The sequence below is a fragment of the Peromyscus leucopus genome, chromosome 17 (genome assembly GCF_004664715.2).
Source record: "Peromyscus leucopus breed LL Stock chromosome 17, UCI_PerLeu_2.1, whole genome shotgun sequence".
Lineage (NCBI taxonomy): Eukaryota > Metazoa > Chordata > Mammalia > Rodentia > Cricetidae > Peromyscus > Peromyscus leucopus.
The window spans coordinates 51,847,494-51,873,743 of record NC_051077.1 but is presented as its reverse complement, the minus strand read 5'-3'; the positions used below and the strand labels follow the sequence as shown (position 1 = coordinate 51,873,743).

Here is a 26,250-nt window from a genome sequence, read left to right as displayed (position 1 = left end):
TATGATGGTTCTCTCAAATTCTTTTTCCCATATTTTATCTGGGTGATTCTTGGTTGAGAACATTTCTGTTAGACTTGTGAATTCAGAGAGGATGGGATACTGTCTTGTTCTTATTTATTTTATTTGTATTTTTATGATCAGTTCAGTGTATGCAGAATCTTTTTTCCCCAATTTTCTGACTGTTATAGACAGAGTAGGGTGGAATAGATCACAGAATGTACAGTTTGGGTAGGGCATAAAGGATGGAGATGGCTTAAGGGAATGAAATCAGATGGACACCATAGGTTGGGCTGGCATTCATGATACATGTACAGATTTGTGTCTAGAACTGGGGATAGTGAAAGAAGGGGTGTCCTTTCCAGACAAGGGCAATTGGTTTGGCCCTGGTTTGAACTGGGGCTTGAGATTGGTGTATGAAGAGGGGGATCACACAGATCTAGATAAACATATGTCTAGAAATGTCTACAAGATATGTAGGCTCTGTCTGGCAGAGAATTTTGGTGTGGTATTCCAGGGATATATAGGTTGTGGGAGGGAGACATGGGTTGTGTCCAGACCATGAACGCTGGAGTACAGTGGATTGGTTATTCAGAATAGGCCAGGACACTGGATGTGGGGCCTTGTGTAGATCTCAGGGTTGGGAAAGTCATGGGGAGGAGAAGATAAGGTGGATTTTTCTGATTAGAATACAAGATGTCCAAAATGTGGATTGGAGTAGTGGTTATATGAATGCATAAGGGAACTTTAGTTTGATCTTTTATCTTATGAAAACATGTCTAACATTTCTTTCTCTGAATATAATGTATCTGTCTCTGTAAATGTACTGATTTTGATCTAACAATTAAAAAAAATGGCATGTTCTTATTTCCAGTAAGTTTTCTGGTGCTATTTATTGATCTTTTTGTATGTACTATAACATATGTAAACAGGGAAAATTTAAATTATTTTCCTATTTATATTCCTTTATCTTCTTTATCTATTTATTTTTTCCAGCTATGATTGAACACTGTAATTAAGAGTATACATAGTGAACTTATTCCTGATTTTATTTGCATGGTTTTATTTTTTCCCTCTTTAGGACAATATTGATTTTGGGCTAGTCAAATATATCCTTTATTATGTTGAAGTATGTGCCCTTACATCATTTCCTCCCTAGATATTTAAGCATGACAGGCTGATTTTTATTAATGGTATTTACTCAACTATCGTGGTCACCATGTTATTTTTGTTTTTTAGTCTATTTGCATAATGTACTATTTTTATTGACTTTCATATCTTGCAATAGGAAACTTGATTTGATGGATGATCTATTTGCTTCATGCCAATATTTGATTTGCAATTGTTTTACTGATAATTTGACATGAATTTCATCAGTGATACTGTTTTATAATTGTTTTTTTCATTGTTAAATTTTTACCCTGCTTTCTTATTGGAATAATTTTGGTGTCTTAGAAGCAGTTTGCAAGTATTCCTTCTATTTCGATCTTTTTTAAATAAATATTTCTATTTTATAATTAATTTAATTCTACATATCAGCCACAAATTCCCTTATCCTCCCTCCTCCCACCCCGCAGCCTTCTCTCCCAATCCACTGCCCATTTCCACCTCCTCCAGGCAAGGTCTCCCCTGCGGATTCAGCACAACCTGGTAGATTCTGTTGAGGCAGGTCCAGTCCCCTCCTCCCTGCACCAAGGCTGAGCAAAGTGTCTCAGCATAGGCCCTAGGTTCCAAAAAGCCACCTCATGCACCAAGGACAGGTCCCAGTCCCACTGACTGGGGGGTCTCCTAAACAGTTCAAGCTCATCAATTGTCTCACTTATCCAGAAGGCTTAGTTCAGTTCCATTGGAGCTCCTCAGCTTGGTTCACAGTTCATGTGTTTCTGCTAGTTTGGCTATTTGTCCCTGTGCTTTTTCCAATCATGGTCTCTATATCTCTTGCACATATAATCCCTCCTCTCTCTTGCCGGATGGACTCCTGGAACTCCAAAGATGCAATAAAGAAAGAGAACTACATCGATCATGAACATCGATGCAAAAATACTCAATAAAATATTGGCAAATAGACTCCAAGAACACATCGAAACAATTATCCACCATGATCAAGTAGGCTTCATCCCAGAGATGCAAGGGTGATTCAACATACAAAAGTCTGTCAATGTAATGCACCATATAAACAAACTGAAAGAAAAACCACATATGATCATCTCACTAGATGCTGAAAAGGCCTTTGACAAAATCTATCTTTTGAAAAATTACTGAAGTACTGGCTGTAATTCTTCTTTGAAAGTCTGTTAGATTTTAATTTTGAATGCATTTGAAACAGGGCTCTTTTATATTGAAGACTTTTTTATTCCTGGAACAATCAGCTTATTTGTGTTTGTGTGTTTACATTGTTCATTCTTCTTAGATTTTCTTTGGTCATTCAGATTTGTAATTCATTTGCTTATTATACTTTTTCCAGTCTAATGAGTTGTAGGCTATTAAGTATTCCCTTAAAACATGTGAAATACTTTGGTGCTTGTTGTAATATTTTCCTAATTATGTATGATTTTTATTTATTGAATCTCTTTTGCTTGTTAGTTTAATTTTGATAAGATACTGTCAAGATTGTTTTCTTTTGAAGACCCAGGTCTTAGTTTCATTTGTTGTGTTTCTCTTACATTAATTTCTGTATAGGTTTTTATTATATAGTTTAATATACTGGATTTAGGATTGTTTGGTTTTGCTTTACCTAATTCTGGAGTTTAAAAATAAAGAGATATATTTGCACAGTTTTTAATTTTTTTGCAGGCACATATATTTCTCTCAGAGCACTGCTTTTTACATGTCCAAGATAATTGGTATTTTTCTATGTGTTTCTAAGTATATTTAACTTTCCTTCTTATTTACTTCTTGAAACATTTATCCTTTGATAGTGTGTCATACAGTCTCTATAAGTTTATGTATTTTCTAGAGATTTTTTATTGTTGATTCCAATCAGTGAAGTTATTGAAGTTTTATTGTATTATTGACTTTTGTTTTGTGATATTAATATATGCGACTTGTCATCTATTTCACAGAAACTTCCATGGGCTGCTGGATGCAATTTATAGTCATTAGTCTTTAGTTTGGAGTATATGTGAGGTACATTTGATATATAGTGTCATTTGGATCTTGTGTCTCTACATTTATTTTTGTCTAGGTGAGCTGTGTGTTTCACAATGCATGATATTGAAACCAATAATACTGAATTGAAGTCAATAAGTCCCTTGATTTCTAGTAATATATTACTTTAGAAATTGGGTGTGTCAATGTGTAGACTTCATGTGCTCAGGATTGTAATGTTTTCTTGGCTTCTTGGTCCCTTGACTAGAATGAAGTATCCTATAGAATGTCTTCTGATTAATTTTGCTTAAAGTTCATTTTGTAAGGTTTTAGGGGATAGACACCAGCTTGTTTCCTGGTTTCATTTGATTGGAACTGTTTTCCCAATCCTTTAATTCTATGGTGTTAACTAACTTTGTAGACAAGTTGAATTTCTTGTATGCACTGAAAGGATATATTTTGTTTCTTAATCCATTGAACTTTAAGTGTCTTTTGGTTAGGGAGTTGAATCTTTTAAAATTTAGTTACTGAAAGATGTGAGTTGATTGCAGTCACCTTGATGCTTTTGTGCGATCTTTTTTCTTAGTCATATTTTTACTTCAATAATTATAGCTTTGTCCTTTGTTTTCTATCCCCTCTTTGGTATGCTAATTCCTCTCTTCAGGCTGAAGTATTACTTCTAGTATTCTCTGTAGATCAGGCTTTTTGTGCATGAAATCCTTAGATTGTTTATATCTTGAAAAGTTTTTCTTTCTTCTTCAATGATGCATATAGTTTTTCATGGTAGAATAGCCTGCATTGGCATCTGTGGCGCTTTTGAAGTTGAAGTACCTTGCATCGGGATCTTCTGATTTTAAAAGATTCTAATGAAACTTTTCTCTCATTCTAATTATGTCATGCTTTTGTTTGTTTTCTGTGATGAATGAGTGTATAAAATATATTAAATTCTAAAAGTGTAAGATTTGATGTGAAACTTTCCAGTTTCGCTTTCCAATATACATCCTAACAGTATTTAAGTACATTATATTGTATATGCTTTTTGTATGCTTAATTTTGGTTTGCAATTCTTATATTCATTTACAGACCCTTTAGTAATAAAGATTACAAAAATAAAGTTTATTGTTTTTTAAATTCACTTTATATCAAATATTCTGAGTATGTTTTTATCTTCTTCCAACTCCTTTCAGATTTTATCTACTTTTCTATCCACCCAACTCACACTTTCCTTTTGTCTTTCAATAGAAAACAAATGGAAATACAAAATAAAATAGAAATAAATAAAAATAAATAAAACAAACCAGAATAAGACAAAACAAAGAGAGAAATAAAAAAGTAGAGTAATAAAAATGCACAAGAACATATGGAGATACACACGTTCACACACTGAGAAATCCCATAAAAGTACATAATCAGAAACCATGATATACAGGCAAAATACCTGCAATACAATAAAATAAAAAAATGCCCAGGCAGAGCATTGTGAGATGAAAAAATAGCCCAAAACACCAAAACTACAACAAAAAAATTAAAACAAACAAAAACTAAAAAAAATATTATACTTTGTTTTGTTCTATTTATCTATTCCTTGTCATAAAACCCCCACTTAAGTAAGGAGATATATATGGAAACTTGTGTCCATTTCCCTTCTCAGCATAGAATCCCCATCTTGCTTATATGTGTGCCAGCCCTGTGCATACTGCTACAGGCTGAATTCTTATACATGTCATTCCTATTGTGCCTATAAGGCCTTGTTTCCTTGATGCCTTCCATCCCCATTGGCTTTTATATACTTTCAGCTTCTTCTTTGGCAAATATCCTTGAGCCCTGATGGGAGGATTTAATATACATCTCATTTAGGACTGAACATTCTGTTTTCTCACTCTGTATATTGTTAGTTCTGGGTCTTTGCATTTGTTTCAATCTACTGCCGGATGAAGCTTTTCTGATGATTACTGAGAAAGATCACAGGATGTGTTTATCTGTCATTTTATTGCTGCATTCCATTAGCAAAACAGTAGTGTTAGGTTTTCTGTTCTTGGGAACCAGAGCAGTGTCAGGCATGGGTTCCCTCTCATGGAGTGGGCCTTAAATCTGAATAAATAGTTACTCCCACAATGTTTGTGACACTGTTACACCTGTTTATCTTGCAGACACATCACCACTGTTGATTAAAGTGTTTATAACTAAAGTAGTGTTCACCGTTTTCTTTTGGTAGATTTCAGAGTAAGTTCTAGTACCATCAGCATTAGTAATTAGGGCTTAAGGCTCTAGTTAGACAACCTGTCATTTTCTCTGTGTTTAATGTATTATCTAGGCATTGTCTTCAGCAAGAGGACCTTTCTTTTAGTTTTTTGAAGAGGAAAAATTAGCCTAGGTGCCTATGTTGTTTGACGGAGTTAATGGAGCCCCCTTTGACAAAAATTCCATTTGATGTAACACATTCCAAGCACTGAAGGTTTCATTTGGTGACAAGAGATGACTAATTGTAGAATCTCTCCATTTTCTGGTCTCTTACTAATAAATTTCCCTCAAAACTTTTTATTTCACAACAGATATGGGGCAATGTTTGAGGTGCGGAGATAATCAATATGCCAATATGCAGAGAATTCACTGCATTCAAAAAGGTGTGACCTTCCTATCCTATGAAGATGCCTTGGGGATGATTTTAACCTCCTTATCCTTGTTCTTCTCTGGACTGGCAGTTTCCATTCTTGGGATCTTTGTAAAACACCGAACCACTCCAATTGTCAAAGCTAATAATAGAACACTTAGCTATATTCTGCTCATCTCCCTCACCCTCTGTTTTCTCTGTCCTTTGCTCTTCATTGGTTATTCCAACACAGCCACTTGCATTCTACAGCAGACAGTATTTTCAGCTGTGTTCACTGTGGCTCTTTCCACTGTCTTAGCCAAAACTGTTACTGTGGTTCTGGCATTCAGTGTTACTTCTCCAGGAAGAAGGATGAGATGGTTGTTGATATCAAGAGTACCTAACTTCATAGTTCCCTTCTGCACTCTGATCCAACTTATTCCCCTTGGCATATGGCTGGGGACATCACCTCCTTTTGTTGATATAGATACACACTCAGAATATGATCACATCATTATTGTGTGCAACAAGGGTTCAGTCACTGCTTTTTATTGTGTCCTGGGATACCTGGGCTGCCTGGCAGTGGGGAGCTTCACCCTGGCTTTTCTTGTGAGAAACCTGCCTGATACTTTTAATGAAGCCAAGTTCCTGACCTTTAGCATGCTGGTTTTTTGTAGTGTCTGGGCCACCTTCCTTCCTGTCTACCAAAGCACCAAGGGCAAGGCTGTGGTGGCCACAGAGGTATTTTCTATCTTGGCTTCTAGTGCTGGTCTTCTAGGATGCATTTTTCTCCCAAAGTGCTATATTATTTTGTTAAGGCCAGAAAGAATTTATAGTTATCATTGTAGGAATAAGAAACATTTTGAAACTAAAATGTCTTCTGAAAATTAAACTTGTTTGTTTCCTACATTGAGTATCTTGGGACAGTTACAATACACTTCAATCATCACACTGTACTCTTGGTTTTGCTATTATGGACATATGGCTCTGGGACTATTCTAACATTTGAAGCACTACAAACCATAGCCATCAGCCCTTCACCTCTTACTCCCTGCCACTTCATTTTTAGAAATATAGGATTCTTGCTTTAAATATGAACTTTCTTGTCACCTTGGAATATACAACAGGCATTTTGTTTATCCAGTCTAGATATTTAGTTTCCTGACATTATTTTATCCCAACCAAACTTTGAATATCTGCAGTCCATTATCTCATATTGTGTTTTGGAAAATAACTATTGTTACATTGTATTTTGTGTACACTAATGTATTAAATTTTGCATGCATTTGTGTATTTTCTAATTGTCATTAAATGTACACATGTACTCCTTTCATCTGCTAACTGTAGCCATATGATTTAACAGCAATTATTGGATCATCTTTAAACTTTTCAACAGTTTCAAACTCTCTCTCTGAGTCTTCACCTGTTAATCACTGACTTAATTTGCTATATTGATTTTTAGAGATTATTCATTTGTGCCTATTTTATCTTCCACCATTTGCTGTTTGAAAAAACATCAAACTCAGCCAATCATAGCAGCAAACCCTCAGCTAATCCAAAGAAAACTGTATAAACAGTGTGTCCAAATGAAAAAAATGCAGAGCTTTTATCGAGCTACCCATATCTGCAGATTAAGAAGTTTCTGTACTCAGAAGATTTCCTATGTGCTCACCTCTCCCCCGCCCCCGCCCCCCGCAAAAGGTCACTCTTTGTTTTGGTAGAAATGGTCTTCAAAATTAATCACCTTCGTAGAATAAGAAGCTGGACTTTACTTTCAGTGATTGACCTCTTTCTAAATCTTTATAATAGGCATATTTCCCCATGAGCCTACCTATACCTTTGCATTTTCACTTTTAAAAATAATGCCTACATAATTATTAAAATTTGTCAATAAACACATTATACTTTATTCTTTGTTTAAAATGTGTCAACACAACTTGGCTGTCCCTTACACTTTCACTACACAGTAATACAGGAGAATGTCTTTGAGACATTCATAGTAGCAGAATGCTTGAGAAAAATGCATGCTGCAGTTATATGGTAGTACTTCAGTTCCTTTCTCTAGAAGGTAGTTTTTGCAAATTGAGGTAATAAATTTCTAGAAGATTGAGCTATTCATACATGTAGACAATGGGCATTAAGCTGGTTGTGAAGATAACATGATGAAATTGCAGCAAAGGATTGTTTTATTTTTATACAGTAAGAAGAAATGTCTTTTCTCTGAGAAGGGAAACCTGACTGCTTTAGCCTGTGGTGATATTAGGCAGGGTTTTCTGAAACAACAGAGAACAGAGAATATTTGTATATTTCAAAAAATATTGACTGATTATATTTGTCTAGGCAAAAGTGGCTGTATAGTCTTTGTCAATATTCATGGTCAAGAGTCTGAGGGCCTACACCTACTTAGACCACAGCATCTTCACTCATCTTGATCAATGCCCTTCAATCATTAATCATATGATATTTTTTGTGGTAAAGAATCTATACTGTTAAGTTGATAGGATCTAGAATCTTGTAGGAAAAAATCTGAATGTGTCTTGAGGGTGTTTCCAGAAATGACTCCTCTGAGTTTGCAGTATGTTCCTACAGGTGAACCAAATATGAAGACATGTGAGGAAAAATCAATGCTAGCGTCCAACATTTCTGCAGTTGATTTTTGGTTAGTGTGTGTCTCAATACCTATTGCTGTTGTTCCTTCAATCATTAACTGGCATAAGAATCTTAAGTTCTTTAGTCATTCTCTAAGACTGAATATTATGAATTTCGAGGACTCTCCAGGTTTAGTGCCAGTGAAAGAGTTCTCATGCCACTAGTTTTGTGTTCTAATTGGATATAGGCCCTCAGACTCTTGACTATGACCATTGCCAAAGACTACACAGCCACATTTCTCTAAGCAAACCTTGTCATATATGTACATTCTTGGTTTTCTTTTGTTCTAGAAAACCTTGTGTAAAATCACCGTGGGCTAATACTGTTAGCTGTTCCTATCAGAGAATGGACATTTCTTCTTTCTGTATAGGAATGAAACACTAATATCTCAGAAAATTTCATGATACTATATTTTTAACAGCTGAGTAATACTCCTTTGTGTAAGTGCACCACATTTTATTTATCAATTCTCAGTTGAGAGACATCTAGGTTGTTTTCAGTTTCTGCTTATTTCTAATAAAGCTGCTAAGAATATAGTAGAGCAAGTATCTTTGTGGGAGGATGAAGTGTCCTTGGGGTATATTTGCAGGAGTGGTATAGCTGGGTCTTTAGGTAGATTGGTTCCCAATTTTCTGAGGTGACTCCATAGTGATTTTCATAGTGGCTGTACATATTTGTACTTCCAAGCAATGAAAGAGTGTTCTCCTTGCTCCACATCATCAGCAGTATGAGCTGTCATTTTTGCTTTTGAGCTTAGCCATTTTGACAGATGTAACATGAAATCTCAGAGTCATGAAATTTGCAGGCTAATGGATAGAACTAGAAAAAAACATCCTGGGTAAGGTATTCCAGACCCCAAAAGACAATAATAGTGTATACTCACTTTTAAGTTTCTATTAGCTATAATAGTATGATAAGTATAATAAGTAAAGATAGTCATGATACAATCCACAAACCCAGAGTAACAAGGGGAGATGCATGGATCACCCTGGGAAGAGGATACAGAATAGAATCCATGGGAAGACTAGGGGCATATAGGGATGGGAACAGGATTGATTAGGTAGGGGGATTTGAGGGAGAATATAAGCAGACATGACTGGAATTGAGAGATAATTTAGAGGTGAGATAGAAACCTAGATCATTGGAAATTCACAGGAAGGCATGAGGGTGATCCTAGTGAAGTCTTTGAGTATGGATATATGGAACCTGAAGTGGCCAACTTCTGTAAAGAGACATTGTAAATGAATTTCTAAATGGACATATTAAATAAAAAACATGGAGCCAGATATAGGGGTAAAAACCTGAGAGATCAGGAAAATAGGAAAAGCCACAGCTAACCTCACCCCACCAACTCTGCAGCTTCCAAAAAGAGCTACTTCCTATACACTCATGCCTATATGCCTTACTGTTCCGCTCACTCATTTGCTCTCTGAGTCCAGCTACATCACTTCCCCTTCCTTCCTTCTTCTATCACTTGCTGTCTGTCTGTACAGACCTCCAAACTTCTATGATTGGTGCTGGGAGGAAAGGCGTGTGTCACCATGCCTGACTCTGTTCCCCAGTGTGGCCTTGAACTCACAGAAATCCAGACAGATCTCTGCCTGCCAAGTGATAGTATTAAAGGCATGTGTTACTATTGCCTGACTTTAGTATAATGGCTGGCTTTTCCTCTGATCTCCAGGTAAGTTTTATTGGGGGACACAGTGTATTGGGGAACACAGATAAAATATCACCACATTTCCACTTTTTTGTCTAAAATAAAAAAGTTACAACTAGTATAAGAAAAACTATATAAACTAAATACAATGACTATGTAGAATATATATGAACAATAAATACATCCACAATGTCTAGTCCATTTTCATTTGGCAAATTCAGCGAAAATATGCCATTATCTATCCTATTTTGGTGAGTCCAAAATGTACCTAATTCACTATCTATCCTATCTTGTATTAACAACAGAAAACTATCCTATGATGTCTTTCAAATTTATACACTTTATACCTCTTAGTGAGTTTCTTTTCTGAAACTGTAAACAAGGAAAACTGTAACTACAACTATCTAATCTTCAACTCCCTCAGAGACCTGAGAAAGACATAATATTATCTAGTAAAACAAGAAGTGCAAACAAGCAACTTCTAAAAAAAATGTAAGTTATGACACAAATAGCCAGTTTCCTGGACAGTCACCCAAGGTATCTCTGCAATGTTGGGGCATCATCTTTGACCTACAGTCTTAGCACATCTGACAAACTCATTTGTAAAGCAGGATGTACACAAGGCCTGCAGCTTGATCCCACATTCAGTGTCAGTATTCCATGTACCTGATAAACTTGAATTTTGTCAGTGTCATGTCATGACTTAGAACTTTACATTCGGGAAATTGGTGGTATTTTTGAATTTGGCTTTCCATTCTTCTCAGCTTGTGGGTGACTTTATCTTCTTTATTAAATGCCAGTCTACCATTGAGAGGTCAGACTGTCTCAGCTTAGTTACTCTTCCAAGAATAACTGTTCAAGCTACTGTCCCACTGCACACCAGGAGCCATCAGCCCACTGCCTGTTCAGCTGCCTTCAAAGGAAAGGGCACTGTACCTTTTATGGATTGCAAAGCCATTTAAGTGATGTTGCCATATTGTCCTGGCCTCAGAGGCTGCAACCACACTCGTCTTGGCAAGGATTGGCAGTCACTTTTTATTTATTTATTTATTTATTTATTTATTTATTTATTTATTTTTTTGTGTGTATCCTGCTTGTCCATTTTGGACAAAATACTGTCAGCAGTCAATACAAGGTCACTTTCTTGCCCAGTGCCTAACTTTTGCCACAGTGTAAGTTAACTATATGTGGAGGTTCTTCAGTGCCCACATCTTCTCTGAAGTAGATTGATGCTGCCAGGAGCAGACATGTCTCATAGTCATAAAAAAAAGAAAAAAAAATCTATGTTCTTAAAACATCTTAAATGCCCTATTCTGTAGATATCTGGAGGGTTTGAAGATGACCTGTCCATTTAAAATATATCTCTGCTTGACCTAGAAAACATACCTAATATGACTACAAGTTCAATTATAAGGTCTAACTACTAACTTTCATTTCTTTACATCCTAATAGTTGGTAATAATAGCATTCGAGAATTAGCAAATTCCATTACACTGTTAAATGAACTGTATAAGTACAATACCGTGAACAAGATTACAAATATACATTCAGTATTTTCTAACAAAATCAATCTCAAATTTGTATCAATGTAGACAATTTGTAAGCTACCATTTTATCTTATCCTATCTATATAAATCTATCTCAAATTTGTAGCAATATACATAATTTATATACAATATACTAAAATCTAATCCAATGTAAAATATTTAAAATTAGGAGTGCCTTTTAGAAGTAGATTCAATAATCTACCTTTTTATCTATATCATATTTATATCCTCTCTTTTTTCTTTTCAGAGTAGATTCAAAAATATACACTTTATTCTATCATTTCTATATTTTTAAGAGTAGATTCAGTAATCTACCTCTTATCTATATACTCTTTTCATTTTCCTTTTTTATAAACAAGAACATTAAACCTAATCTTCTTTGTTTAGCCTTTTCCCTGACCATAAACAATAACAAGTTGTAACCAATCATTCTAAACAATGATAATTTGTAGGGCAAACAGGATGAGGTTAGCTGCAAAGGTGGTACTGAGAGGAAGTTAGCCCAGGTTGTTTATGCTGAGATTAGATGCAAAGATCAGGAGATGATTTCAGGGCATAAACAACTTGTAAACAAATGAGAACATGGTGATCTTTAAAACAATTGGTTGGTTCCTTCTATTCCTTCCTAGGGTTCTGAGGTTTTTGCTATAAAAGAGGATTACTGCCTGACAATAAACAAGTTCTTGCTTGATTTGACTCCCCATTGCATCTGATTGTCTCTGGGTAAGAGGAAGGCTGGGAAACAGGCAAGCAGCTCACTTACCTTTTTTTGGTTCCAGGCCACCTCTTCAGAGGTGACCTCAGTTCCCAGTGAGGCAAGAACCCAAAGCTGGCTATCTAATGTGGGGCTCAAAAGGAAGTTTAGCCAAGGCCAAGCAGTCTTCTAGGGTAAGTGAAACCCTCAATATAGGTAATGCAACATCCTCAAGTGATAAGCCAGCTCTGAAGGCCCTGTATTATATGCTTAAGTCTAGAGGGCTCACCTGGGAGATATAATTCTCTTTGCCTCTTGGATACCTAGTGCCAACCTTTTCTCCTGCAGCACCTGGGCCCAAAAGGAAAAGCTGGCAAGAGAAAGGAAGAAACATTTCAGCATACTGCCACCCCTGGGCTTCTACACCACTGTCACAGCCCTTAAGGCAGCTTTTCACCTGGATTCTCTGCCACCCCCTTCTCAGTAGTCAGAGAGAGAGAGAGAGTGATTCTCCCTAAGGGTTAAAAAAGGAAAATAGGCCACTGCTGGGGGCTGAAAATGATGGGGAAGGTTCTGAGACTTAAAAACAATTTGGGCCAAATTCGGCTAGGAGAATGTGAGATGCACAGAAAACTACATGGTAGAGGTTAAAGCAATCGTAAAAGTCACTGCACTCAAGCCCTGTGATCTAAAGGATTCTGGCCCTCTGCCTTGCAACCCCAGGTCTGAGGCTGCTCAAACCTCATACATGGCATTAAGGAGAGATAACAATGATGTGGGTACCTACAACCAGCCCCTCACCGGGAGCCATGGGTCAGGGGAAAACTTGGCCCCAGGCCCTAATAGACCTCTAGAGTGGTACCCCTGGAAGGCAAAATATCTCAAAGAACTCCAAAAAGTAGGCTCTCCATGGGCTCATATCTTACTACAGGATATTGCCTATAATCCTTGTGTCCCCAAGGACTGGTTAGATCTGGCCAAGGCTGTCCTTTCCAGAACCCAATCCATCTTCTATAAGGAGGAATGCTGGAAAGCCAATTGGGTGGCCAATACTCCTATCCCTATCATCTATGGAATGCTAGCAGGTACAGCTGAAGGGTATTTGACAGGGGTCCAACAGGTGGTCCTGCAAGGGCTATACTGAGATCAGGTTAGACAAGCGGGGCTTGTAGCCTGGAGCAAATTAGATGAAGGGTCTACCAACTCTCCCATAGCAGGGGTAAGACAAAAAACCCAACAAACCCCTACTGGAGTTCATAGATAGAGTCCAATAGAGTATGGAGTTAATTTTCTCACTCATGGTTGCCCTCAGGAGATTACTGGAGGGACAAGAATGCCCCATACAACATATGAGGGGGCATTCTGGGCTATCAGGATTTCTATCCGAGGGAAATCATCAAGCCAATGAGCTGGCATCAGGATCTAGGATATTGACCTTAAAAGATAGTTTAGGAAAGGCATGTCAGCCCTTCCTAAAGGTACCATCCTTTACAAATGCAGGCAGTTAACCCCAGAGGCCTAGAGTCAAATATCCTCTGACAAACAGATGTTATATTTTGTTTCAATAGGACAAAAGAGGGAATTAGGCCCCATATTCAGTTACTCTGCATCCACACCTGTGTCCATCATGCTCCAGCCTTGGGGCTACAAGGACACCCACATTGGGCCCCAATCAGGGTCTTCTGCTCCTCAGCCACCCCTTCAAGGTCCTTGTGGGGCAGGAGCTCCTGGACTGACAGTCCCTTAGAAGCAATGACAGAATACCAGCTTGCAGTGGTAGGTGCTGGAGGCATGGGAAAGAGTACCCTGACCATCCAGCTGATCCAGAACCATTTTGTGGATGAGTATGACCCCACCATATAGGACTCCTATTGGAAACAGGTGGTCATTGATGGGAAGACATGTCTTCTGGACATCTTAGATACAACAGGTCAAGAGGAGTATAGTAAGATGCAGGACCAGTACATGTGCACAGGGGAGGGTTTCCTCTATGGGTTTGTCATCAACAACATCAAGTCCTTTGAAGACATGCATCAGTACAGGGAGCAGATCAAGTGGGTAAAGGACTCAGACTATGGATGTGCCAATGGTGCTGGTGGTGAACAAGTGTGACCTGGCCACTTGTACTATTGAGTCTCAGCTGGCCCAGGACTTTTCCTGCAGCTATGGCATCCCCTACACTGAAACATCAGCCAACACCCGGCAGGATGTAGAGCATGCCTTCTACACACTAGTACGTGAGATTCGGCAGCACAAACTGCAGAAGCTGAACCCTCCCGATGAGAGTAGCCCTGCTACATGAGCTGCAAGTGTGAACTATCCTGATGCCAGATGGCAGTACTCTTGCTGATGGTCATCCTGTGTGGTGGTAATCTAATTGTACTGAAATATTATTTTGATTGTATGTTAATAAATAAAGTTGTCCGGGGGTTAGAGCTATTAGAGCCATAGCAAGAGTGTGGCGGTGGTGGCACACGCCTTTAATCCCATAGATATCTGTGTGTTCAGGGATATAGCCAGCATTGGAGACATATGCCTTTAAGACCTAGGGGGCTGTACATTCAAACAGTGACGAGGCAGTCATGTGTTTGGGTTTACAACCAATGAGAAGGCAGAACAACATACTATAAAAAAAATGAACAGACAGGAAGTTGGTCTCTTTCGTGAAGCTGGGACAGCAGGAGGAAGGGTGAGATTTTAGCTCTGAGCTCTGACCTCTCGGCTTTCTCTTTTACATTGTTTCTGTGTTTCTTATTTAATAAGACGGTTGGTTACGTCAACATCTGGCGCCCAACGTGACAAGAATCCATTAAAAACTGCTTGGCTTGACGGCAGGTCCGCTTTCCCGCAAGGGCGGCAGGCAGCGGCAGGAAGCGGCAGGAAGCAGCCGGAGTCCTAGTCCGAGCTGCCGGCTTCCTAGTCCGAGCTACCGGCTTCCTAGTCCAAGTGGCAGCTTCTAGCCTGGGCCTAGGTCTGTGAGCAGCTTGCTTAAAGCCGGTGCTACAAACAACTTAGACCTGCCCTGCCGAACAGGGCCCTGCCTGTAAAGCCAACGCACGTGGTCGGACCTTAAGGAAGCCAGACCCAAGCCTTGACTCAGCACAAGAGGGAACACGTGGCTGCATTTAAACTTTAGACAGCTACGCTTTCTCTCTCTCTCTCTCTCTCTCTCTCTCTCTCTCTCTCTCTCTCTCTCTTTCTCTTTGGATTTACACCTGGGACACTAGGTGGCTGCTTTGAAAATCCCCTCGGATTTCTACTGTTCTACGCAGATTTGGTAAGTCATAACATATCAGATGTTTTAAAGGAAACTATCTAAAAGAGAATTTTTTCCACATTAAAAAACAAATGGGTTTTATGTGTACATTGGAAGAAAATTGGTTTTTGTTCGAAATTTTAGGCAGTCTGGCAGTGGAACAACTATATAATATTAGTATTGGTGGAATTATGCACCTTATCACTATGCTAATCCACATTTTAATATTTAAAAAGATAGTCAATTTAAGTGCCAGGATAACAGCTTTAGAAGAACTTGTTAAACCTGTAAAAATTCAGACAGAAGAAATTAACAGTGAAGTTGTTTCAAGTCGGGATCATAAGGTTGCAGAAAGAAAGCCTGTTTTCACACAGTCACCCTCCTGTAACCGTACAGCAGATGCCTGATCAAATGGCTACACAAAATACTTGGGCTCCAATTGAAATGTTGGATTTAAAAAGGTTTAAGGAGGCAATAGTATCTTATGGCATGCATTCCCCATATGTAAAGCAAATGTTAAACTCTTGGTCAACATATAATAGGATAGTACCACAGGACTGGCGGGACCTTGCACAAGGTGTTCTGGAACCCAGCCAGAGACTTCAATTTCTGACTTGGTTTAAGGAGGAGGCTAAAAACATAGAAAAACAATGGAGGGATAAAGGAATACAAGTTTGCCAGGATCAGCTTATGGGCGAAGGCCAATATGCTTCAGCACAAACACAATGTTTATATGATGTCCAAACCCTAATTTTATGTCGAACGGCAGCCTTGAATGCATGGGACAGAGTTGAGGAACCAGGAAAAAAATCTGAGTCATTTACAAAGGTGATGCAAGGCCCAAAAGAGTCTTTTACAGATTTTTTACAAAGACTGGCTTCAGCAGTAAAGAGAATGGTCTCGGATTCAGAAGCTAGTAAGGCAATAATTGAATCTTTGGCCTTTGAGAATGCGAATGCAACATGCAAAAGAATAATCAGGCCATTAAGGGCAAGATCTGCACCTATGGAAGATTGGATTAGAGAAACAATTAATGTTGAAGCTGATGAGCATGATGATACATGGGTAGGAGAAGTAATTTCAAAAGGTTTGAGGAGTGTTAGATGTTTTGGATGTGGAAAGCAAGGACATTTGAAAAGGGACTGTAGACAGATCATTCCCAGAAACAATGTTTCTTCAAGGAACAATGGCAACAGAATGCCCCTTCCTTCTGGAGTATGCAGAAGGTGTGGTAAGGGAAAACACTGGACCAACGAATGTAGATCAACAAAGGACAGACAGGGTAATCCTTTGCCTCAGTCTTCGGGAAACTCCCAGAGGGGCCTCAGGCAGGCCCCAGTGCAAATCCAGTTCAAACCTTTCCTGCAGCCATAGAGGAAATGCCTGCTCTGGAGAGCGATTAAATAACCAAATGCCTATTGGAATAAATCATGCTGGTCAGGATGATGAAACAGAGAGAATAGAAAATTCAGGAGAAGACATAAAGAAAATTTTTTGGCAAACTTCTATTAATGAACAAAGACCAAAATTAACAATAAAAATAAATGGTGTTTTGTTATCTGGTCTGGTAGACACAGGTGCGGACGTTACCATAATTGCACCAGAATTTTGGCATCCAACTTGGCCTCTTCAGGAGGTAAACGTTCAACTGTTAGGAATTGGGACATTATCTCAGGTGAAACAGAGTGCAAGATGGCTCGAATGTATAGGTCCAGAAGGACAGAGAGGAAAATTAAAACCATATGTGGCTAACATAGCTATGAACCTGTGGGGTAGAGACTTGTTGCAACAATGGAATACTCAGATTAACATCCCTCCAATCTCAGAAACAAATCATAAACTAGCACATGTTACTGAGAGAAATATTAGAAGATATTGTTCTAATGAGTGGTCACCAGCCATCCATATTATACAAGAACAGGGCACAATAACTGATGATCTTCCAAAGACACCAACAGCTCTACCTTTAAAATGGTTAACAGACAAACCTGTATGGGTCCAACAATGGCCTTTAACAACAGAGAAACTCCAGGCTTTAGAAGAGCTGGTAGAAGAACAGTTAAATGCTCAGCATATTGAAGAATCAACCAGCCCTTGGAATTCTCCTGTATTTGTTATTAAAAAGAAATCTGGTAAGTGGAGAATGGTAACAGACCTTAGAGCAATTAACAAAATAATTCAGCCAATGGGCTCTCTACAATCTGGGATGCCTTTGCCTACTCTGTTACCAAAAGGATGGCCTCTCATAGTTATTGATTTAAAAGACTGTTTCTTTTCAATACCCTTACAAGAAAAAGACAAAGAAAGATTTGCTTTCACAGTGCCTACTTATAATAATTCTCAACTGGTTAAAAGATTTCAATGGAGGGTCCTCCCACAGGGAATGTTGAATAGCCCAACTCTGTGCCAATATTTTGTACAACAGCCATTGGAAGTGATACGTAAAAAATTTCCTAAATCTATAATTTATCATTATATGGATGCTATTTTACTAGCTGACTCAAATGCAGATACTTTAGAAATAATGTTTGAAGAAGTAAAGAAAATTTTGCCTTGCTGGGGATTACAAATTGCTCCTGAAAAGATACAAAGAGGAGATTCTATTAATTATTTAGGATATAAAATAGAGCTACAAAAAATTAGACCCCAAAAGGTGCAAATTCGGAGAGATAGACTACAGAATCTTAATGACTTTCAAAGATTATTTGGAGATATTTCTCATCTACGAACTATTGTTGGGGTAAAAAATGATGAACTGACTAATTTGTTCAAAACCTTAGAAGGTGACAAGGACTTAAATAGTCCAAGAGATTTATCACCTGAAGCTGAGAAAGAATTAGCCTTGGTAGAAAAGAAAGTGCATGAAGAACACGTGAATCGTATTGATCCAAAGCTGGATTGCATTTTGGTTATCTTACCTTCTAGGCGTTCTCCTACTGGAATATTAATGCAGAGGGAAGATATTATATTGGAATGGATATTTTTACCAAATAAACCAAATAAAAAATTAAAAACTTATGTGGAAAAAATCTCTGACTTGATTTGGAAAGGAAAATTGAGACTTCGTCAATTAGCAGGCATAGACCCAGCAGAAATTGTCGTACCATTAACTAAGGAGGACATTGAAAAATTATGGACAGAAAGTGAACCTTGGCAAAGAGCTTGCAGTAATTTTTTGGGAGAAATTAACAGCAAATATCCCAAAAGCAATAGAATTGATCTTATAAAGAGAGCTGAATGGATCTTGCCTCAAATTGTACGGCAAAAACCCATATCTGGAGTTCGTACATTTTATACAGATGCCAACAAAGAAGGAAAGGCAGGTTACAAATCAGAAAATTTAAGTAAAGTGGTTCAAAGTCCGTATAATTCAGTTCAAAAATCAGAATTGTAAGCTATTCTGTTGGTATTAATGGATATTTCAGAACCTCTCAACATAGTAACTGACTCTCAGTATGCTGAAAGAGTGGTGTTACATATTGAGACTGCAGAATTTATCCCTGATGCTTCAGAATTAACTTCACTATTTATTCAATTACAAGATACAATCAGGAAAAGGAATCATCCTTTATATATAACTCACATTCGATCCCATACTGGTCTGCCAGGCCCTCTAGCACAAGGCAATGATGAGATTGATAAATTATTGATAGGAAATGTGCTGGAAGCCTCAGAATTTCATAAAAAACATCATGTCAATAGTAAAGGTTTAAAAAAGGATTTTTCTATAACCTGGCAACAAGCCAAAGAAATAGTAAAGAAATGTCCTACTTGTTCCTTCTACAATCAAACGCCATTACCAGCAGGATGTAACCCAAAGGGTACTCAGAGAAATGAAATCTGGCAGATGGACATGTTTCACTTTGCAGAATTTGGAAAACTGAAATATGTACACCACACCATTGATACTTTTTCAGGATTTCAATGGGCAACTGTTTTGAGTTCTGAAAAGGCTGATTCTGCAATCACTCATTTGCTAGAAGTTATGGCCATCATGGGTATACCTGCACAAGTCAAAACTGACAATGCTCCATCATATGTCTCTGTTAAAATGAAACAGTTTTTTGCTTATTACAATATAAAGCATATTACAGGCATACCACATAATCCTACAGGTCAAGCAGTTATAGAAAGATCAAACAGAACTCTAAAGGATATGCTAAACAAACAGAAATGGGTAACAAAAACCCCCAGAAATAGACTGCATAATGCTCTTCTAACTTTGAATTTTCTGAATGCCAATGAGAAAGGAACAACAGCTGCAGAGAGACATTGGATAATAGAAAAAACTACAGAATTAAATCAGCCTATATACTTTAAGGATGTGCTGACCTCAGAATGGAAACCAGGGCATGTATTACATTGGGGACGAGGTTTTGCTTTTGTTTCTACAGGAGAAGATAAGCTGTGGGTACCATTAAAATTGATAAATTTTCGATTTGAACAAGAGAGACCTCTTAATTAGAGGAGGTGATAGTTCATCAACCAGCATGAACATCCAATTTAAACTAACTTGTATCAATAACGCATGCCTTTTCATTTAATCAGATAATAACTTGCCAAAAAGGAACATCCCCAAAATTAGTCTTGGGGAAAGGTTTTTGTTTTTATCTTTTAGGAGAATGAAGGTTAAGGAATCTGAAGAACACTGGACAAATGAGACAACTGAAGAAAAGGGACAAATCATCTATCCCAAGAAACAGAGTGAAACGGTGTATGGGTATATATTATCTAAAAAAATTTTATGTCTTCCTAAATGTTTGTTTCTGCTTTTCTCTAAAGATTTAACACTATTGGTCTTCTAACAGTCCCAGTTCAATTAAAATTTAAAGCTGAGTTTGAAGTTGGAGAATGGCTCTCTCCTTCTTTAAAATCAAGCATGTTGTTAAAAGGTAAATGCAAACTCTCTGTATCATGCCAGAATAAGAGCCATCTTCTGCTATGGTACAGGACAAAAGCAAAATTAATTAAGGGACTATTCTATTACTAATCTCAACTCTTTGATTCTATTCTGATTCTTTAAACTTTTCTTAAAGTATAAATTTTATATCAAAATTTACAAGATTAATATATATATACATTTTAAACTTTGTTAAGATATGAATGGTCACATAGAGTACTAACTAATTCTAGAAAAAAGGCTAGCTGCAAATATATGTTTTTGTGTTCGAGTCTCTTATCAGTTTTCTGCAGGAAATCATGGCCAGGCCTAACATCAACTGAAGTCTCCAGAAAGAAGATGGGGCCCCACAACAACAACAATTCCACGTGGACAATAATAATATCATTAAACTGACAAACATCATCCACAGATCAGCTTTGAACTATAAGGTGCTCAGAGCAATTTTGAGATGACTAGCTGAGATGATCCAGTCTCAAAGACTACTTGAATAAGGACTTGAGATAAACCCTGAACTTTGGCATTATACACAGACTGGATAATTAAGGATATAGTTACCTCTCCTAGAATTTGACAATTAACCTAAAATTTTTCTTTCAGGATAAAGAAAACTTCGCCCATACCCAGCAGGAAGCAATTTTAAGAATACGACGCCCACATTCCCAAAGAGGTGGTGTGGGGCGGGTGGTTTTTTGGTCTTTTTAATGGGGTTTGGGTCTGGGATAATTTTCAGTATTTAGGGGGGTTGGTTACAAGTTATTGTCAAGGGTTAGGAAAAAGGCTAAGCAAAGGAGATTAGATTTAATGTTCTTGTTTAAAAAAAAAGAAAGAAAGAAAGAAAGAGAAAAAAAAGAAAGAAAGAAAAGAAAAAGACAATTACTAGTTTTAAATACTCTAAATTGGATTGAATTGTTTTATATTGTATACAAATTTGAAACTGATATTGTTAGAAAATGCTATATGTATTATTTCTAATTGTATTTATTCCATTCATTTAACAATGTAATGCAAATTTCTGATCCTTGAATGTTATTATTATCAACTATTAGGATATAAAGAAATGAAAGCTAGTAGTTAGACATTATCATAGAACTTGTAGTCATATTAGATATGTTTTAAAAATTGAGCAGAGATGTTTTAGACAGGTCATCTTCAAACCCTTCAGAGATCTACAGAATATGGCATTTAAAATGTTTTAATAAGTTAGAAAATTTTTCTTTTTTGAGACATGTCGGCTCCTGGCAGTACCAATCTACTTTAGAGAAAATATGAGCATTGAAGAAACTGCATATGGAGTCAACTCTCATTCTGGCAAAAGTTAGCCACTGGACAACAAAGTATCCTTGAATCAACAGGACAAAATGGACAGACAGATCACGAAACAAGGGACTACTGATTCTTGCCAAAACAAGTGTGGTTATGGCTTTATCAAAAGGCATCTTCTGAGGCCAGGACAATATGGCCCCATCCCTGAAGTGGCCTTCGCATCTGGAAAAGGTACAGTGCCCTTTTCTTCGAAGGCAGCTTAACAGGCAGAGGGCCGATGGATTCTGTTGTACAATGGAACAGCAGCTGAAAGCTCATGCCTCTCAAAAGTAGACTGGCATTTAATAGAGGGATATGGAGAAGAAGGGGATGCTGAGATGAAGCCATATATACACAGCCAAGAAGAATGGACAGCTGAATTTAAAAACTGTCAACAATTTCCAGAATTTAAAATCCTGAATCATGAAATGACACTAGTGGAATTCAGGTGTTTCTGGTACGTGGACTGCTCTCACCCAATGTGAGGTTGAACTGTTGACCTTGTGTACATCCTACTTCACAAATGAGTCTGTCAGATACACTAAGCCTATAGGCTGAAGATGATGCCCCAACACTGCGGAGAAACCTCAGGTGACTGCCCAGGCAGCTGGCTGTTTCTGTCAACTCACAAAATTTTTTGGAAGTTGCTTGCATGCACTTCCTGTTTTTCTTTTTGTTAGCTAATATTATTCCTTTCTTGGGTCTCTGAGGGAGTTGAAGATTAGTTAGTTATGGTTGAAGATTAGTTAGTTATAGTTGAAAATTAATTAGGATAGAAAGTACATTAGATACATCTTGGAATTACCAAAATAGGATAGATAATGGAATTATTTTCTCTGATTTGTCAAATACCTGTTTAGGTATTTATTACTTGTATATATTGTATATAGTTATTGTACTTTTGTATATAGTTTTTCTTTTGTTAGTTATAACCTTTTGCTTTTTTTTCTTTTTATTAAAATAGAAAAGGGGAAATGTGGTGGTAATCTAATTGTACTGAAATATTATTTTGATTGTATGTTAATAAATAAAGTTGTCTGGGGTCAGAGCTATTAGAGCCATAGCAAGAGTGTGGCGGTGGTGGCACACGCCTTTAATCCCATAGATATCTGTGTGTTCAGGGATATAGCCAGCATTGGAGACATATGCCTTTAAGACCTAGGGGGCTGTACATTCAGACAGTGACGAGGCAGTCATGTGTTTGGGTTTACAACCAATGAGAAGGCAGAACAACATACTATAAAAAAAATGAACAGACAGGAAGTTGGTCTCTTTCGTGAAGCTGGGACAGCAGGAGGAAGGGTGAGATTTTAGCTCTGAGCTCTGACCTCTCGGCTTTCTCTTTTACATTGTTTCTGTGTTTCTTATTTAATAAGACGGTTGGTTACATCAACAATCCTGCTCTTTATGTCTATGGTTGCAGCCCAGAGGGACCCACACCAACCTCAGCAGGTTTCTGGGCAGTGATCAATGCTTGCAAAGGACCTGGCCAGAGGATCCTGTGACATTGGGGATTGGACCCCCCTTTCATAAAGGACTTCAGTTCTCCCAAATCCCTTAAACCTGGCACCCGTAGTGGGGACACAATGGGCATCATGAATGGCATTCTTTCTCCAGAGGTCTCATCCCCCTACCCTACCACTGCTCCCAATGTTCTTTGGCCTCCCACTCTTCCCTGCAGCAGCCTCTAACACCAACCCCAGGAGATATCTACCACCTGCCTCCAGCATCCACTACCACTTCTCAAATCCCCACTGCAGGCTCAATGTCTTTGGAGCCTGGGAACAATGGTAACTATACCAAGATAGCCTTTGGTGCGGCTGCACCACACTGCCAAGACCCACCCACACTTCCACCATGATCCTCACACTCATGGCCAGTGGTGGTGGCAAAAGATACATCTGGCAGCCCAGGGCTGGGGCTAAAGTTGTTTTTGCTGCTGCTGCTCCTGGGCAAAGCCCCCCTCCCCCTGGGCCTCTACTTCTCAACAGATGCCTACTGAAAGAGGATGTATGTGGACCAGCCATCTGGCACACCTCTACTCTATGTCCATGCTCTATAGGGTACCCCAAAGTAGTTCCCAGCTTCCACTTGGGCCAGTGTCTCTCTAGCACCTTCCTTACATGGTTGCATGAGAATGATTGCATCTACATGCATGAGGACACTAGCCTTCTCTACTCTAACCAGAGCCTGGACCAGAGTTCCTGGGAACAGCTCCACATTCACAATGGTGGCTTCCCCTTGCTCACCATCTTCCTCCACGTGTTCCTGGGATATGCAACCCAGGACAAATGACACTGACCAGGCTGTGCCCTTATGTACTTCTCCTTCATCAATGACTCCTTCCCAGTATGTAGCTCCCTCAAATCCCAAGATCTCCACACTTTTGGAAGGAGAGAAAAATCCATAAATACCAACAGAATAGCATACAATTCCAATTTCTGAACCAAAGTATAAGGACTATGAACCACTTTATTTAAATTTTTTGACTTGTAACCTGCCTTTCTTTGTTTGTTTGTATCTGTGTAAAATGTGTGGGCTCCACATATGGGTATTTCCTGAACAATTTGAGGCAAAATCCAATCAGCTCTCTTTATGAGTTGAATTCTATCACTTTTTGGATATTTGTTGTTAATCTCTCAAAAAACTACAACAAGCTCTTTGCCAAGGGTCACTTCCTGCCAATAATTTGTCAATTTCATCCTTAGTGAAAGGTACTACAATTTCTGCTGGGTCCATTTCTGCTAATTGATGAAGTCTCAATTTTCCTTTAAAAATCAAGTCAGAGGTATTTTCCACATAGATTTTTAATTTTTCACTCTGTTTATTTGGTAGAAAGATCCATTCCAATATAATATTTTCCCTCTGCATTAAAATTTCTGCAGGAGAATGCCTAGAGGGTAAAATAACCGAAGTGCAATCAAGCTTTGGATCCACATGATCCACATGTCCTTCCTGTACTTCCTTTTCCACCAAGGCCAATTCTCTCTCAGCTTCAGCTGATAATTCTCTTGGACTATTTAAGTCCTTGTTACCTTCTAAGGTTTTGAACAAATTACTTAGTTCATCATTTTTTACCCCAACAACAGTTAGTTTTTAGATGGGAAATGTCTCCAAGTAATCTTTGAGAGTCATCAAGAGTCCACAATTGATCTCTCCTAATTTGCACCTTTTGGAGTCCATTTTTTGTAGACTTATTTTATATCCCAAATAATTAATAGAATCTCTTCTTTGCATCTTTTCAGGAGCAATTTGTTATCCCCAACAAGGCATTTTTTTTTTTTTTTTTACTTCTTCAAACATTCTTTCCAAGGTATCTGCATTTGAATCAGCTAGTAAAATATCATCCACGTAGTGATAAGTTATAGATTTAGGAAATTGTTTATGCATTACTTTCAATGGCTGTTGTATAAAATATTGCTAATGGATTGGGTTATTTAACACTCCTTGTTGCAAAACCCTCCATTGATATCTCTTCTGAGCCAAAAAAAAAATAAATAAATAAAAACAGCCATTTGCTTTGGACCCTAGCCAGAATCCCCCTGCAGCTAGAACCTAGCCATAGATGCAGGAAAGTGCAGACAGAGGCCACAGAGAGATGAATGGTGCAGAAACCCACTGGCATTATAGAAACAGTAAAGCCAAGCCTCTCAGCAGTGGCTGCAGCTGAGGCATCAGGGGCTTCATTTCTCAGTGGACATCTATCAGAAAGAAGATTGCTCATAATTGCCCTCGCACTAAGATTCCCTGAAGTGATGCAAACCCTCTTTGTTAGAGCTAAGATTCCCTGAAGTGATGCAAACCCTCTCTGCTAGTGCTAAGATTCCCTGAAGTGACGCAAACCCTCTCTGTTAGTGTGGTATCTTGGCTTCCAATGGACAACTGAGAAGGGACTAGCCAGCACCTCCAAGTGTGAGTACATTCTGTGGATACTATGTATGATTCCTGCAGTTGTCAACATCTTCCTCAAGTGTGGAGCTCAGGCAGAGGCATGCAGGACCTTGGGGAAAAACTGCTAGCATAAAAAGGAGGATAAATTTGCACATTCAAGCAACAACAACAGTCACCTGCCTGATGGCAAGCAGATGGAGCTATGCCGCATTCATGGCTGCAAAAGGAAATCTCTCTAAGAAAAGCTCTCTTTTCAATCAGGAAAAAGAACTTTCTAAAAAAAAGCTTTGTTTTGTCAAGCACTTTTGTTTTCCCCCACTCATTCACCAGTGATGAGAGAGAGTTAAGTCCTGAAGAGTCTTTGCCTCTTGTGATGTGCTCTGTCTGAGTGTACTTGGACAAACAGAGGCAATCAGCTCAGGGACTGGGTCAGGTGAAAGGTCCAATTAAGGAAATATGCCTGTCCTAATGTGAGCTTAGTGATAACAAAAACCTACATTGATTAAAAAAAAAAAAAAAAAGCAGATGCTTGATTTCAGTATGAACACAAACCACACAGGACTTGGGGAATACTTCTAGAGTCTGAGTCAGATTCAGGAAAAGGGAAGGCCTAACCTCCAGAAGCAGTTTGCAGAGGAACAGAGCCATAGCCTGAGGCATCTGAGCTCTGCATCTGA

General features: G+C 38.2%; 1 protein-coding gene and 1 pseudogene across 1 annotated transcript in view; both read left to right on the top strand.

The window, feature by feature from the left end:
- Window positions 1-6,565, top strand: part of LOC114709607 (vomeronasal type-2 receptor 116-like) — a 60,586-nt gene extending 54,021 nt beyond the window's left edge. The window contains exon 6 of the mRNA XM_028893544.1: window positions 5,637-6,565. Within this exon, the coding sequence (XP_028749377.1) occupies window positions 5,637-6,565 (929 nt within the window). The remainder of the gene's footprint in view (window positions 1-5,636) is intronic.
- A 7,408-nt stretch (window positions 6,566-13,973) lies between these two features.
- Window positions 13,974-14,546, top strand: LOC114709598 (annotated as a pseudogene).
- Window positions 14,547-26,250: the final 11,704 nt, after the last annotated feature.